General features: G+C 32.9%; 2 protein-coding genes across 2 annotated transcripts; both read right to left on the minus strand.

Annotated features, from left to right (window-relative positions):
* Window positions 1-516: 516 nt before the first annotated feature.
* On the minus strand, window positions 517-1,400 carry LOC112749001 (flowering locus K homology domain-like). The gene is made up of 3 exons (XM_072218118.1): window positions 1,310-1,400; window positions 755-1,038; window positions 517-654 (listed from the first exon to the last, which is right to left on the minus strand). Exons 1-3 carry the CDS (start codon window positions 1,398-1,400, stop codon window positions 517-519), a joined length of 513 nt encoding a protein of 170 aa, XP_072074219.1.
* A 4,561-nt stretch (window positions 1,401-5,961) lies between these two features.
* On the minus strand, window positions 5,962-6,664 carry LOC112749002 (uncharacterized). The gene is made up of 3 exons (XM_025797262.1): window positions 6,609-6,664; window positions 6,271-6,484; window positions 5,962-6,135 (listed from the first exon to the last, which is right to left on the minus strand). The coding sequence occupies exons 1-3, from the start codon at window positions 6,662-6,664 to the stop codon at window positions 5,962-5,964; spliced, it is 444 nt and encodes a 147-aa protein (XP_025653047.1).
* Between the last annotated feature and the right edge of the window lie 11,160 nt (window positions 6,665-17,824).

Below are 17,824 nucleotides of genomic sequence, written 5' to 3' on the forward strand. Positions count from 1 at the left end.
GAGTGTCGCTAAATTGTTTGTGACGGTTTTTAAAATATAAAACCGTCACTAAGTTGTAACACTTGCAAAGATGCTTTTTATACTGTATTTCGCAACGTTTTAAAACTGTCGTTAAATTACTAAATCCTGTGACAGTTTTTTCTTATATTTTATGGCTATTATAAACCGTCACAATATTCAGCAATGATTTGAAACCGTCACTAAATTACTAGTTCTTATACAGTTTTAAGCATATTTAATGACTATTTAAACTGTCACAATATTTTTAGTGACAGCTTTTCGATTTAAAACCGTTACTAAGTTACTTATTCCTGCGACAGTTTTTTTCTGTATTTAGTGACTGTTTTAAACTGTTATAATCTCTCAAACATCAAAGATTTCTATTATCAAAAGTTGAATTCTCCAAAAATAACATTATATTTCAACAAATCAAAAATTCAATCCCACAAGTTTTACAAAAATAACAACAATGTTGGGCTGTCTGTATCTCTGATGTAGTCCCACTTATTTCAACAGTCATCTCCCCTGGCACACCCCTTCTCTCCTAACCATAACACTTGCTCCACTAGCACGACGAATGTAACTGATATTTGCACCTGATGCTCCAATAATAGCATCTGCATATGATAGAGGAATTTGCATGTGCTGCGTAACCTATGCAGTAGAAACAAAATTACATAAAATCAAGATACAATGCGTCATCAAATGAATATCACTCTCCACAAAAATTCTCAACTTAGGCAAAAGAAGACACCTTAGTTGCAGCAGATTGTTGTGGTTGTGCACTTGGTGGATGAATTCCAGTGGAAGGATCCCTGCCATAAGCAAATAGTGCAACCTGATGGAATTGTTTGTCCATAGGAGGCAGGTCAGCTGTTGGGTAATAATTATCATAGGGAATTGATGTTGGCATATATTGCTTACTAGGGGGTGCAAAAGCAGGCCACCGCCACCAGGAGCTGGAAACCCTTGAGGAGGAGGAACCCAAGGTTGGCGTGGGGGTGCATTGTAGTTGAGTCAAACATCTGGCATTTGCATCTGATAGTGAAAAAAAAAGACAACAGAATTGTTAGCAAAGATGGTTGGTGCATGTGTAACTTCAAAACAACATATAAAATTGTTGTATCACAAACAATATACATTTAGAAAAGGTCCAAGACATTGTAAAATTGTAAAAGAAACTTCATAGCTACCTTTTGGTCTTTGCATTCGCACCTTTTAGCTTCGTGGAAAGAAAATGAGGGGGAGGTAAAAGGACTTGCCTTTGTTTCAAATAATCCAACTATGATGCGGTCAACCAAGAACTTACGCAAATGAACTGCAATAATTTCAACTGCCTTATGAACTCTGGTAGGTTCACCTTGTACTTCAACAACACTATCGTCTCTCAAAGCAAACATAGGCAGGTTTTCTGTTTTAAATAGTACATTATTCAAGAAAATTAAAACTCAGTAACCAAAACCTTTTAAGATTAAATATCATAAATAGTTCTTGCATATTTTTTCATCAAGTGAAGGTAACATATAATTGCCATTTCTAACAAGAAATTAATGAACTCTCTAAACAATTATATTACAGCAGTCTGATCACTAATGCAGCAGGGAAAGGGAAAAAAAGGGGGGGGGGGTGGGGGATCAATGTAAATTGGGAGAATATGCCATATAAAATCAGGAACTTAAAGACTATAATTCTATTAGTGCCTTCCATCCCATCATTAGTATTTTGAAGGGATCCGATGAAAAGTACCTAAGATGACAATGGCTTTTAACTTTAAGCCTTGATCATGAAGAAAGGCAAGTTTGGTGAAAACAGAGCCTAATTTAGCAAAATATTTTGTATTATTCACTGTGAGGATTCATAACCTTATTAACTGAATGCCACGAAAGATATGTGTATGAAAAAGATTTAGTTCAGGCTGACATGCTTTATCAGCGTTCAGCATAATTACACACAAATGGGCCAATATTAAATACATGCATAACAAGGATACAAAACAACATGTGCATAACCCTACAATAAAATATAAAACCATCAATAAAGTACCTGTTTATGTTGTTCAGCTTGCAACCTATCAACTGTGCTTAGAAACCCGTCAACTGCAAACTCAGCTCGCTCATTTCCGGCTTCAGCTATCACCATCACCTACATAATTCAAGAAGAACATCAACCAGTTCATGATGCCATCAAGGCACAAAAACATCAAAGAAATCAAGAGAAGAAATAACAAATAGAGCATTCAAAGAAATCTGGTTGAAGCATTTCATCGAACATGTTGAGTGCAGGTAAAATTAAAATGATATAAGAGAATTCAAAGAAACAATCGCAAGTATGAACATAAAGATATAATCATAACAGTAAATTGCAGCAACAACAAAGAAATTGCAAGGAAAAATATAGTAGAAGAACAATTAAATACTCACTATCAGTGTTCAGTGGGGTTGGAAGAGAAGAAAAAAGTTGCCAAATGGGGAATTAGGGTACAGTTCGCACACATAAAAGAGGGAAAGAGAAAGGACGACGCGGGAGACGACGAACAGTGAAAGGCGAGCGCAAACCGCAACAGTGAACAGCAAACGCGAACTGCGACGCAGCGATGGTGAACGGCAAACGCACTGCGACGGTGAACGGCGAATGTGAACTACGACGGTGAAGGTAATGGTGTTACTTTCTCTGTTTCTCGTCTCTTCTCATCTCATCTCATCTCAAATGGCAGCAAACAAGGTTTTGGAAGAAATGAAAAGTAAAAGGAAAAGTGAAGAGAGATATAAATTTCATTACTGACGGTAAAAAAAATTATATTATAAGTGTCACAATGTTAACTAATGGAGACCCTTAGAATTAGGGTCACAAATTTAGTGTAGCTATATGACTAATTTGGTGTAGTGGGCGATGGGGAGTCGTGAGCGGCAAGGGGGCATCGGACGAGCGATGGGACGCGAGGAGGGTGAAATAGAAGCGGGATGGTGGCTGTCTTTCCTGCGCGAACGGCAAATGAAGTGGCGTAGAAGGATGCAAAGACGACCGACAATGGCGCGGGAAGACGGTGCTGCTACGACGCTAGCGGTGCAAGGACGAAACTGCGGCAGCGTGAGTCGTTGGAAAAAGATATTAGAATTTGTGATTTTGTGTGGTAAATGATGAATGAAAGTGAAAATAAATTAAGGTAAGTTTTGATTCAAAAATGTCATTAATATTAATTAATCAAATTTTAAATTTAAAAAATAATTTAAAATTAATCATTATTAATTAAGTTATTTAATTCTTGACTGGTGTACATCCATTAAATATTATCTCTTTTATACACACGACACACACCCACCTAAAACATGTAGTTGACTACTCACTCATTAATGATACTAATAAATAGCTTCATAAAGTTAATACACAGAACAAACTATGGCTTCTTTTGGCTTTTGGAAGAGAGAAATTATTATACTCTTAATCAACTTTTTGAATGTTGGTGTAGGTTGTACACTTGTACCTCATGTTAACACTAAAACACTTATTTTCATCTTAAGATTTCATTAGATATTAAAAAATACATATTTTTAGATATTCAAATAACAAGGCACTTATAATGTCTGATCGGCCTAAAAAGTTAGCTCAGTTATACAGTTTTAGAAATATAAATTATACAACTTATACGGATAAAAGTTAAAGAAAGTTTTTAAACATATCAATACGCTATATTTTAGTAAATTTTAATTGTTAATTTTAATTTTATATATATATATATATATAATTAAAATTAATAGTTAAAAATTATTAAAATATTAATATATCGATATATTTAAAAAAATTTTATAAGTTAAATAGTCAAACTTTCCACGAAGCAAATATTGAGTATTGATGTATAGGGAAATCTTCTAGGCATGCTAAAGTTAACAAGAAATACTAACTATGAAGCTAAGGAATGTATTTCCACATTTTCACGTGAGTACAAAATCATTAGATAATATATATGCACCTATTATTAGTGCATCAATAATGATGCCTTTCTTGTGGGAAAAAGCAAAGGACGTGTTAAATTATAAGCAAAGCAAACGTTAGTTATGTACCTAGGTGGAAGCAATTAGTTGTTATTAAGGGAAAATTGTAGTTGGAAAGAAGCTAGTGAATCCAAGAATTGAAGCAACCTATGACGACTTAGATGTACGATTAGATTGTTTGGCTATCAGAACGGTTCAGACGTTTCTTCCTGTATCTCCAGACAACCTGAATTCGTGTTGCTGCAAGTGATCTCCAATAAGGTGATTCATACCTAAAACAACATAATTATCGAATGTTTATCAGAGTCATCGATTTGACATGAAGATAAGGTAAAATTGAATACTTTTTTTATTATGCCATGAAATTCCTTATTCAAAAATTTGAAGTGGATAAGAAGAGATAAGCGGATAAGAAAAGATAAATAAATAGTTATATTTTTAAGAATAAGTTAATAAAATAAAATATTTGAGTTTTAAATTTAATAAAAATATAATTTTTGCATAATGGATACTAAAATGTAATTTTTGAGTAAATTATGTAAATTGCGAGATGGGTCTCACACATTGTAAATGAACATAAACCACTACATTCCTCTAACGATTTATGTTAAAACGAAAATTGGCCAAAAATTACGATAGGAGTCTTACGATTTCTGTGTAAGTTACAAATAGGCATAAACCGCGACAGAGGTCCAGCGGTTTATGCGTTGGTATAAATACGCGATAGGGAATCACAGATTATTCAGTTTGAGCCACTATCATTTCTTAGAGAGAGAAAGAAACATTTTCTAGAGAGAAGGAGAGAAGAAAGGGTGGTAAGGAAGACATTCTGTGACATTGCTGGGGCCGGGACTATGGCGGACGAACGCAGTCTTTACCAGTTCAACGGCGTTGTATACGTTGCCAGCGGCATAAACGAAGAGGTAAGTTTATTTTCTTTTAGTTATTGTATTTCATATAACATAAAATATAGTATTTGGGTGCAGTAGATAGAACACATAATTTAGGATTGGCCAATTTATGATTTCAAAATTAAGATGTAAAATTTAAAGGTAGGATAAAATCTTTAAGTAGAATGATGATCCCCTTGTATTTGAGATATAGGATTCAAATTGTAAGGCTTGTAGGGTTGTTGATGATGTATCGTATTTAAAAGGTAAGATTTAAAATTTTAGGTTTTAAATATATTAGTTTAAATTTTAATATTATAGTTTTAGTTATTTAGAGTTTAAAATTTAATTAAATATTAAATTTTGTAAATAGAACGTAGTGATTGTATTTTACGTTCGTAAACTTTAAAATGATACGTTTTGTAGTTTAGGTTTTTTAAATTTAAGATTTAAATTTTAAAATTTTTAGTTTAGAGTTTGATTATTTTAAATTAAAGATTTGATCTTATATTTAAATTTAATTAAATTTAATTTAAAATTATAAGTTTAGTATCTATTTTTTGTTATAATCTATGGGTTAAACTTGTTAGTGATGGAATTTCATTTGATATGGTTATTTCTCTCACATGATACAACCAAGTAGGTATATTTATAGTGTCCGAAGGCAATAGAACATGCCTCTGCATGTCAGGATTGTATCCTATCTGGAGAGGACTAGTTTATACCACCTGGCGAGGCTCAACATGAGATGGTTCTGGTTGGATGAGCTCCTAGTCAGCGCATTCATTGAGAGATGGCGTCCTGAGATGCACATCTTTCATGCTGCAAGATGTTGCATACCAGTTGGGACTGCCCGTGGATGGTTTACCTGTATTCGGGTACCTTACAGATTTTGAGAAGCTGATGGATGATGGCAAACCCGCTTGGGAGTGGTTTCAGGAACTATTTGGCAAGCTTCTCCCGCCGAATAAGGTAAAGCATTTTACAGTCCACTTTACCTGATTCCATGAGAGATTCAGGGTGCTCCCGGAGGGTGCTACGTACTACTGAGGACACCGTACGCATATATGCACGGGCTTACATCATGATGCTGCTATCCACTCAGTTGTTTGGTGACAAGAGTGGGAATCGGGTTCATAGAACGTAGTGGTTGCTATCCGCAACTCCGTATTCTCCCATTCCACATGTGCAAAGGCAACGAGCAAGATATTCGAGTTTCCATCTTGCGCGATAGCCAGAAGCGAAGTCTCGCCATACTTCCCATACAGATGAGTCCCATCGATGCTTACTAGTGACTTACAATGTCTGAATGCCTCAATGCATGGAGGGAATGTCCAAAAAAGGCGATAAAAGTATTCCGTAGACTCATCAATCTAATCACCTACACGTACCGGAGAAGTCTTCAACAATGCCACGGTTCTGTCCATCGTGCCTTGCACCCCAAGGATCCAACGAGGCAACTCAACATATGACTCTTCCCAATCTCCATAGATCTGTGCAACTGCCTTCTGTTTTATTATCCACACATTCCTATAACTAGGCCTGAATCCATAGATTGCCTCAGTAGTTTCTTGCAACACCTTAATCGTAACCGTTGAATCTGCCCTAACCAACAGAAAGATCCTCGCACAAATGACATGGTGATCGAGCTGTCGGTGGTCGCTTGAAATCGAAGTGGCCAAACAAGTGTGAGGACTATTGTACCTTTTAACCTCCCAATTACCCTTACGCTACCGAAGTGTGATGCGAATCATCCACGTGCAGCCGTTTCCAAACTCCTTGCATCTCCCATGATACTTCAGATGATCTGACTCTATCACCCGATACTAAACTCCACGACGGATGCTATAATCCTTAACACTCAACACAACTTCCTCCTTAGTCTGGAAAGATTGGCCAATCTGAAATTCTCCAGAAAGATTTCCCTCGTGTAGTCCTTGCCCTCCAAAGGTGGGATCTATGTCTGGTTGCCCGCCGACTACTTCCAAGTTCAACATCAAGAAATGTGGCGGTTGTTGGTGGGACCAAGAACTGGATGGCCCCTTACGTGTTGGTGGGTTCCAAGGAGTATCCTCCTTATTGTCCCCCAATATGTGATATGGCTCATCGTTTGAATCATCCTCTAACATCGGATTTTCAACATGATCTGGCTCACCATCACTTAAAAAACCAGGTGACCTAGCTAACCCTGCTGGAACATATGGAGGTTCAGCCAATAGACAACCAGATGTAACTATATGCATCAAAGTAGAAGCACCCCCCACCGTCGTCGACTGAGAATTCGGCGTTGATGCACCAGAATTGTCGACACCATCTTTCAATTTGGCATACAGCTCGTGTATTCTCACCTCCGGAAAATTGCGCCTACAATGAAACAAAACCTGCATGTCTTCGTCAAACCCCATCACAAATGTTTTATACTGCACACTAGTTGATACAACCGCAATCAAAATCTTGTAGAACACCTTCTTCACCCACTTGGCCCCACACAATCCTGCCTTTTGCAATATGCTTGTCTTTAGCTCTGACAAAGTATTTGTCGAACGGATAAAAACACTCACCGATTCTTTGTTAGTGAACTTAACACCGTGCCTTTTGTTTTTTTTTTCCAGAGCACTGGAATAGAACAAAAAAAAACTCTCCTCACTATCCATTTGTGAAAGTGTGAAAATGACTTTCTACCATCACACCAATCCCTCTTTGTTGGTATATATAGGCAAAATTGGTGCAAGCATAAACCGCTGGACCCCTGTCGCGGTTTATACCTATTTGCAACTTACACAGAAACCGCGAGACCCCTACCGCAGTTTCTGGCCAATTTTCGTTTCAACATAAACTGCTAGAGAAGTGTAGCGGTTTATGTTCATTTGCAATCCGTGGGACCCCTCTATCGGTTTACATAGTTTACTAAAAAATTACATTTTGGTATCCATTATGCAAAAGTTGTATTTCGATAAAAATTTGAAGCTCAAATGTTTTATTTCAGTAACTTGCCCTATTTTTAATATATTCTTTCACATAAGAATCCCTTAAGTTTTATATAATATTTTTATAAATCTTGTTGAAACTAAAACTATTCCAAAAGCTCAAATTAATAGAAAAAGACATATGAAAATATATTTTTAACCAAAAATATTATTCGTATACTAAAATTAGTTACTAAAATCAGCTACCAATATATTTGTGTATAAATGCATGTATGACTTGATTTATTTTTAATATGTATTTATATTTTAACATGTATTTTATACTGATAACTGATTTTGTGATTAATTTTAATATACACATAGCATAGTCGATCTTTAACCTATTATATATATATATACCTCAGATGGAAGGATCATAGGTGAATTTTGTGATAAAATAAAGATGCAGTTGCTAATATTAGTGTATGGAAAAATGGAAAATTCATTTACATTAACGAGAACTAATCAGAAATTTGTTAAGAATGTGACCTTAGAGCTCCTTAAACATGTGGACTCCTCGAGAATCTTGTGAAATAGGTTGTGACTTCTTCGAGATCTGTTGCTCGAAGTGAAACAAATATTCTCCACGTACAAGTCATTTTGACATATAAGTTTATATAAGTTCCTTTAACTTAATTTACTTCATGTGCTTCTTCTTTTTCTTCGCTATTCCTGATACTTTGTTATCACTGTCACCAACACCATCATCTGCTCCTCCTCCTCATCTTCCTCATTCTTTTCTCATTGAAATTTCTTCTCCTCCTTTCTTTTCTTCCTTCTCCTCCATCATCTTCATCATTGTGATCATCATCGTTATAGTCATCGTCGTCTTCTTCTTATACGTATCGTCATTATCGTTGTCGTCATTATTGTTATCGTTTCCGTAGAATTTTTGCCATATTGATGACGTTGCTTGATCTAAAATTGAATTGGATGTATTTTTGTTGATAATTCAGTCATTTTTGTGTGTTATTTTCAAACCGAGTTTGTGTGTTACAATCAATTGTTGGAGTTATGAATCTGAATTATTTTTGTGATGAATCAGTTCCATTCTCATTTCAGTGTATTTTAGAAAATTTTCGGTGTATTTTGGAAATCTTTCAGTGTATTGTGGAAATTTTTCGGTGTATTTTTATTCGATATGTTCTGCATAATTCAAAACTCTTCCTCTTCCTCCTCCTCATCTTCTATTGTTGCTTCTTCTTCTTTTTCACCATCATCATCATCTTTTTTTTTATTCATCTTTTCTTTCTTGTTTTACATTCTCAAGTTTTTTCTTGTTTTACTTTCTTAACAAAAATAAAAACAAAAAAAATCAAACAAAGAAGAAGAAAAAACACATAATGTTGCAAAATTACTTGAAAGATGATGAATCTACATTCATTCAACTAAAAGATATAAAATAATGAGGCAAAAAAGAAGAAGAAAAAAATGCATTAAAAGAAATATTATTGTGCATTTGTAGCAAAATTTAGATGTAGGAGTTTTGAATCTGAATTATTATTGTGATGAATCTATTCCATTCTCATTTTGGTGTATTTTGAAAATCTTTCGGTGTATTGTAAAAATATTTTGATGTATTTTTATTCTGATAAGTTCTGCATAATTCAAAATTCTTCCTCTTCCTCCTCCTTCTCATCTTCTACTGTTACTTCTTCTTTTTCATCATCGTCGTCATCTTCTTCTTCTTTTTTCTTATTCATCTTTTCCTTCTTATTTTACCTTCTCAAGTTTCTTCTTATTTTACTCTCTTAACAAGAATAAAAATAGAAAAATCAAACAAAGAAGAAGATGAAACATATAATGCTGCAAAATTACTTGAAGAGGATGAACCTTCATTCATTCAACTAAAAGAAAGAAAGAAATAAGAAAAAAGAAGAAGAAAAAATGCATTAAAGGAAATATTTTTGTGCATTTGTAGCAAAATTTTGGTGTAGGAGTTCTGAATCTGAATTATTATTGTGATGAATTTGTTCCATTCTTGTTTCGGTGTATTTTAAAAATATTTCAGTGTATTTTGTAAATCTTTCGGTGTACTATAAAAATTTTTCGGTGTATTTTTATTCGAATAAGTTTGCATAATTCAAAACTCTTCCTCTTCCTCCTCCTCATCTTCCGCTGCTGCTTCTTCTTCTTTTTCACCACCATCATCATCTTATTTATTTTTCCTTATTCATCTTTTTCTTTTTATTTTATCTTCTCAAATTTCTTCTTGTTTTATCTGTTAATAAGAATAAAAACAAAAAAAATCAAATAAAGAAGTAGAAAAAATATATAATACTATAACATTACTTGGAAGAGGATGAACCTACATTCATTCAACTGAAATAAAAAAAGAAATAAGAAAAAAAATAAAAAAAATGCAAACTAAAAAAAATATTTCTGTGTATTTGTAGCAAAATTTCAGTGTAAAAACTAAGAAATTTCTGTGTATTGTTAAAAAATTTCAGTGTATTTTTATTTTGATAAATTCTGTATAATTCAAAATTCTTCATCTTCTTCCTCCTCATTTTCTGCTGCTGCTTGTTCTTCATCTTCTTATTTCGTTTTCTTATAATTCTTCTCAGGAGAAAAAATCAAAAAAAGAAGAAAAAAGATACATAATGTTGCAAAATCAATAAAAAGAAGAGGAGAAAAAATGCAGTAACAACAACAACATTAAAAAGAACGAGGATGAGGATAAAACACGCAAAGAGGAAGAAAAAGGATGAGGAATGCAAAGAAGAATGAGAATAAGGAAGAGGAGAAAGAGGAGGAGGACGAGATATGCGGGATACAAACATTGAAAAAGATCCGTTTTTTATTTTGCGTTATTCAATGAGAAAGTGCGTGTTTATACGCTCTCTAAATTGAGAGTTGTTTTTATTGAATTTTAGCCAACTTATATAAACTTGTATGGCAAAAAAATTGTATATGTAGCAAATCTCGAAATGAAAATACCTCCACATTTGTTAAACCCTTCACTATCCTGTTGCTAAGCAATTTCTATTCCGAAAGCCTTTCTGATATGTGTTTCAAATATTCGTGATATAAAGAGATCAAGTATTATTTAAAAGTTATTAGTTTATATTTTTAGAATGTTTAATTTAGTTTAAAATATTTTAATTTTATTTATTTAATTACTAAATTGGGCCTTATGTTATGGACTTGGAATTTTTTTTATTTTAACCTAATAAGAGGTTATAAATACCTCATAAATTATTGTAATCTTCATTCAGATATTAGAGGAGTGCCAAAGTACTCTTTGGTTTCGTGATGAAATTATTGTGTGGACAAGTGCGGTTGATTGAGTCCCTTTTTTGTTACATCGAAAAATTGGGTAAAAGGTTGAGTGAGTCATTTCGATTCAATTTTCAAAATATGACATGGACAAGTTAGGTTAAGGAATCTGTTTCTTGTTGCATGAAAAAATTGAATAGAAAGTAGAGTGATTCTCTTTATATTCAATTTCAATCTATTTTCTTTTATTTCTATTTCATTTTAATATATCTTTTTATTCAGTTTGAACTCTTGTCTTATTATTTATTCTCTGATACCAAATGATATAGAACGAAAGAGAAAACAAAAAATAAGAAATAAAACTGAATAAAAAGATATATTGAAATTGAAAAGGAGTAAACTAAAATTGAATATAAAGAAAATCACTCTACTTTCTATTTAATTTCTTGATGTAACAAGAAATGGATTCCTCAATCTACTCATCTACACCATAGTTTGAAAATTGAATAAAAAAGACTCCTCAACTTTCTACCTAATTTTCCGTGCAACAAGAGAGAAACTCAGTCAACCTCACTTGTCAACACCATAGTTTCATCACGAAACCAAAAATGTAGTTTTCACACCTTTAATTACTAAATCACGACTACAATAATTTATGAGGTATTTATAACCTCTTATTTAATTGAAATAAAAAAAATTCTAAACCCATAACATAAGGCTCAATTTAATAACTAATTAAATAAACAAAATCAAGATACATCAAATTGCAACTAAGGCTTAGTTCAAGTGACAAAATCTTGTGTCTCTTAATATGTTGCACTCGGATTCAAAACTTGGCATAGACCAAGTAGTGGAACCCTTTAGGCTTTAGTGTTGGATGTGTGAGTGTGAGTGTGTAGTGTAAATGTGTTCGAGATGTATTACTTAAAATTGGGGTTGTCCAATAATCTATCAGACAAAAAATATATATACATCAAATTAAATTAAACATTCTAAAAATATAAACTAATAACTTATAATTAATACTTCATCTCTTCAAATAATAATAAATTAATAAAAATTGTAGTTTCTCATTCGCTATTCAGACCAAATTGTGGATTATTGTAACTGTTTTTTTAATCTCTACTAGTAACAAATTTGAAAGGCATGTTCTGTTGTCTTTGAATCAAGTGTTACTATACCTGTTCTCACCAAAGAATGTTCAAGATACCATGTCAAAGGTTCTTCACCACAAGCATCCCTTTCAGCTAAGGGAACTACTATTTCATCGACCCCAACGCTCTCCAATTTCTAGAAGCACCTACTTTTTTAGAAAATTTGAAACGCCTTATGTCTCTCTGAAGATCTTCTGGTGGCAAATGACGATGACTCATCCATCACTCAACATCGCTGCCTCTAAGTTGTATTTCAAGCTTTCTGTAAGCATGATAGAAGAATACATATCATGAACTTTTGAACATTAACATCAACTGTAAATTAAAAGTTAAAACTTTCAGCATAAGATAAATAAAATCAAATTGACCAGCAAAGATAACTCTGAAAAATTCTTATATACTCCACGTGTTGAAGAGATCAAAACAAAGTTATATATATTCAATATAATATATGAAAGTGCTTATATGAAAAGTGCACGTAAGAAGAAAAGTGTATCCATGTACTCTCTTGTTAGCTCTTGAAATATAAGAAGAAAGGATTATTAGGATAATCAAGTATACATGTATTCTCTATAACACATTGTTTTTCTAGGGTTTTTGAATTTCTCTCCATGCATATAAGATGAACAATGAAATAAATAACACTAATAAGTAAGACTCATCTTTCAATTAAAGTTTTATTTTTATAGATTCTTATTGTGTAATTTGAATCTTATTAAATAAAGTTCACCCTAAATAATATGGACAAGCCAATTCTAAATGTCATTTGTATAAAATTAAAGTGAAAGACTTACTTAAAAACATAGTACAATCATGCATCCAGACGTGTTAATATATAACGATTATCATATTTGATTTGTACCGAAAATTAGATATCAAGGACGCGGGAGCAATAATCCATATATATATGATGGGCATGCATATGGCGAAGAACTTCTTATGTGGTGTCTTCAAAGGTCTTTTTCACTAGTAGTAATTCAGGTAGAACAGTTCTTGATTATAAATATGATTTAGTTTAATTTAATTATATTATTTAATTTTGCTTCGATTTGAATAACATCTCCAATACTTAATTTTAATTTTATTTTATTTTAGGTTCTATAAAATGTCACATAAGTATTTATAAGACCATATATCATAAAATTTAATTTAAAACTCAATATGAGATTTGTCATTCTAATATTTGGTTTTATTTCAATTTAAATTTAAATTATTTTTTTAATTATTTCAAATAATTTTAATTAAATTATGAAAATTTAACTAAAATAAAAATTACAAAATTACAAAATTAATAATTATATACCGTATTTAAAAGATATTACACACTAATAAAAATAAACTTTAAAATATTATCTAATTAAGCATAACAACAATAAAAAAAATACATTACATATTTAAAATATTACATAAATAAATAATAACAAAGACAACATAATATTAAACTTTAAACTTAACTTAGCCAGATATGCTCAACCAAATCTACTTGTAGTTATCAATAATTTTATCTATCAGGAAGTTCGACATTTCTTTGAATGTACCTCTCGGGAGCAAAGGGCGGGCTCGCTTCGCCTAACTCCAGTTGTGAAATACCATTATTGACATCGTCATAAGAAGGAAGTTTAATAAATTTACCAACATATGTGTCTCTTTTATCTTTAACAATCATGTTATGCAATATGATGTAAGTTCTTATTATTATTTGTTCAAGCTTTTCTTTATCCCAAAATCGTGTTAGGCCATGAACGATTACCAAACGAGTTTGTAATACTCCAAATGCTCGTTCTACATTCTTTTGTTGTCCTTCTTGATATTGTGAAAACAACTTTCGTTATTCTGTTTGTGCTCGGGATATTGTTTTAACAAACATTACCTATTCAAGATATATACCTTCTGATAAATAGTATCCCATATTATATGAGTTACCATTTATAGTATAATTCATCTCTAGAGCACGACCATATAAAACATCGTCAAATACTGGTAAAGGATTTAACACATTAATATCATTATTGGAACCAACAACTCCAAAAAAATCACGTCATATCCAAAGTAGATCAGAAGATGCAACAAGTTCAAGTACAATAGTGGAACCCCAAAGGTAACTATTTAAAAACATACCTTTCCAAGTTTTTAATTTGGACAATTTTTTTACTTCCAATGCATGCAGTCAATGCTTTCCATTATGTTCGGAAAGCCATGATCCTCTCCTGTCTTTAGAAGGCATTATACATCATTCGAGTTTGAGATACATAAATATTCAAACTTGAAAACTAAAATTACATTTTTAACAAACTTTTTCAAGTATTCAATTGCAGTGATTAAGTGGTTTCACCTATTCGCACGTAGTTATCAATAGCAACAGCTGAGACTTCGTACGCTAACATACTCATGGCAGCTATGCATTTTTGCAATGGAGATAAGCCTTCATTAACAATGATGATTCCATTTACTTTCTCCAATCACTATAGTTACGTTTGTTTACAATGACAAGACATTGAGATATGGACACAGAGATATAAAATTGTATTTGATAGAGGAACATGGACAGAGACATTGTGTCTAGAGACATTGAATTAGTGTATTTTGTGTCCATCCTGACAGGAAGGACACGAAAACATTAGCAAGAGACACAATTTATTTTTTATTTTTTCTTTTATTATTCTTGTTAGTTTTTTATAATTATATCTTTCATTATTATATTTTTTGTCTCAAATTTTTTTAATGAAAAAAATGAGCATAAATTGGATTTTCATAATTTATTCTAATTTATCACCAAACCGAATACAAGAACACAATTTTATATCTCAGTCATTTATGTCTTGTTTTTAATTTCTTATCTTGTCCTGTTCTCAGAAAACGCAGCCTATAAAACATATTATAGAAGACAATTAATTCCTTATTTATGAGAGGGTTGGATATATATATATATATATATATATATATATATATATATATATTTGAAAATGCACGAAGAAAAAATTTGATCCATGTAGTCTCTTGTTAGTTCTTGAAATATAAGAAGTAGGGGTGTTCATGAACCGAGTAAAATCGGGTTTGTTCTGATTCAGATCCGACCCTAAATATATACTGGGTCTATTTTTTAGACCCTAATCCGGCCCTATTAGACCCTAATCTGGCTCTAGACCCGATGAAACATAAACATTTTTGTGCCACAACTATATCGGGTCCAAATCGGGTGACAATCGGGTCTTTAAAGTTTTAACAATAATTTATAAAGAAAGTATTTATGATGCACTTATTTATAAAAAAGAAACTTGTTATCGAAAATTTGATATCCATATTTAAACTTGAATTTGTCTATAAATTCTAATTTGGTGCTTTTTTTTTATCTATTTTCTAATTCAACAAGTGTGATTAAAAATAAAATAATAAGCTATAATTAATATAACATAATACTGAAATTAATTTAAAACATATATATCTTTTTTAGTTCCCTTAGGGTGTATATGGGTCAGGTAAAGTCGGGTTTATTTTGACCCGGATCCGATCCGAAATGATGACCGGATCTATTTTTGAGATCCTTATTCGATCCTAAACCCGATGAAATTACCCAAATTAACCCCTAAAATATTCTGAGTCGGAGCATATCTTCGAAACAAGTGGGACCATAAACACCCTAATAAAAAGAAAGGGTTATCAGGATAACTATATAATTATACTCACAATGTTTCTCTATTATCTTTGAATTTCTCTCCATGCATGTAAGATGAATGAATGAAATAAATAACACTAATAAGCAAGACTCATCTTTCAATTGAAGTTTTATTTTTATAGAATCTTATTGTATAATTTGAATCTTATTAAAATAAAATTACCCTAAATAACATGGACAAGCCAATTCTAGATGCCATTTGCATAAAATTAAAGTGGAAGACGTACTTAAAAAATAGTATAATTATGTATCCAGGCGAGTTAACAATGATCAGGGCGAAACTTTTTACTACGGAGGCGAGGAAGTGGTTTCCAAAAAAAATTCTTTTATAAAATAATAATAAAAGAATGACTCCCTTTTTTTTTTTTGACATAGCCTTGGGCCATATAACTGACCCGGCTAAACAACCAGAACTCACATTCGCTCCAAGACCCGACCCGGTACGAGACCCACCCTAAGGAACCTAAGCCAATCTTCTTCTTCGATGATACTCTGTTAGCACGTTGCCGCTGGCGCCGGAAGTTCCATTGAAGAGCCGAGGACTTGATGAATGCATCTGTAGCCGAACTCGATCTTCGTCATTGAAATCCCCAACCCGAATTCCCAATATTTCTTTATGGGATGTTCCATCACCGCATATCGCCGTTGATTTGGCTCGATGAAGATCCTGGAAAAGGGTCCGCCGTGCAGTTCCTACATTACCGATCGAGAACTCGACTATGCTGCTCCCTTGCCGCCAAGTCCACTGTGAGGGACTTTAATTTGTTCGTCGGTGCCCCCACCTTGAGCCGTTCTCTCTCTATCGATTATGCGATTTCGGGTTTCTCTGGTAGACCGTCGACCAACTGTGAATCGTGACTGCTCTCCCCCTTCAGCTTCTTCCCTGTTTGTGGTTTCCGCTTCCATCGCTGCCAGTTGGTGAGCTAGTTTGTTGCCTTCTCTTGGAGTCCAGGTAGCTCCCACATCCGGAGCCTCGTCCAGTGATAGGTGAAAATCAGATTCCACACCAAAACTCACCGGCAAGTGAATCGGGTCGCATCAAGTAGTAATTACTCACAAGAGTGAGGTCGATCCCATAGGGATTTATAGATTGAGCAATTTTAGTTAGGTGATTAGTTTAGTTAAGCAAACAGTTGATGATTTGAGTGAAACTTAAATAGCAGAAGCTAAATTGCATGAAAATAAAAGGGAGAGGGGAAATTGACAGAAAAGTAAAGTGCAGAAGAGTAAATTGCATGAAACTTAAAGTGCAAGAAAGTAAAAGAGCTTAAACTTAAATTGCAAGAAAAGTAAATTGCAGAAACTTAAAGTGCAAGAAAGGTAAATTGCTGAATCTAAATTGTTGAGAACTGTAAATTGCTTGAAGAGTAAATGGGATTTGGGTGCTGGGATTCAGAATTCAACAAGAAAATATAAATTGAAGCAAATCAGAAAGCTAAACAAAAAGGAAAATTGCTTGAAGAAACAAACAGTAAGAAAACTTTATTCAATTATGAAATTCTTAAGCAGAAATTTAAGATCGAAGAAGAACAAAAAGATTAGAAAGTAGATCTAGATCTCACTAGTTCTCTTGATCCAGCAGAAAAGTAATTGCAAAAGAAATAAAAAGAAAGATAGTAAATGAAACTTAGATCCAATTCTCCAATTCCCAAAATAGAAAAGTAGAAGTTGCAGAAGAAGAAAATGAAAACAGAAAACTAAACTCAGATCCAATTCTTAGAACAATTGAGAAGAGAGGCAAAAAGATGATTCTCAAACTTAAAATCAATGAAGCTCTTCAATCTCAATTCAAATTCCAAGAACAGAAAGCAGAAGTTGCAGAAGAAATGAAAATGCAGAAAGAAAAACTCAGATCCCAATTCCCAAATTCAGAACAATTCAAATCAAAGTGAAAACTAAAAATGGAGCTAAAGGTAAAACTAAAATGAGCCAA

This window comes from Arachis hypogaea, chromosome 15, assembly GCF_003086295.3.
Source record: "Arachis hypogaea cultivar Tifrunner chromosome 15, arahy.Tifrunner.gnm2.J5K5, whole genome shotgun sequence".
Classification (NCBI taxonomy): domain Eukaryota; kingdom Viridiplantae; phylum Streptophyta; class Magnoliopsida; order Fabales; family Fabaceae; genus Arachis; species Arachis hypogaea.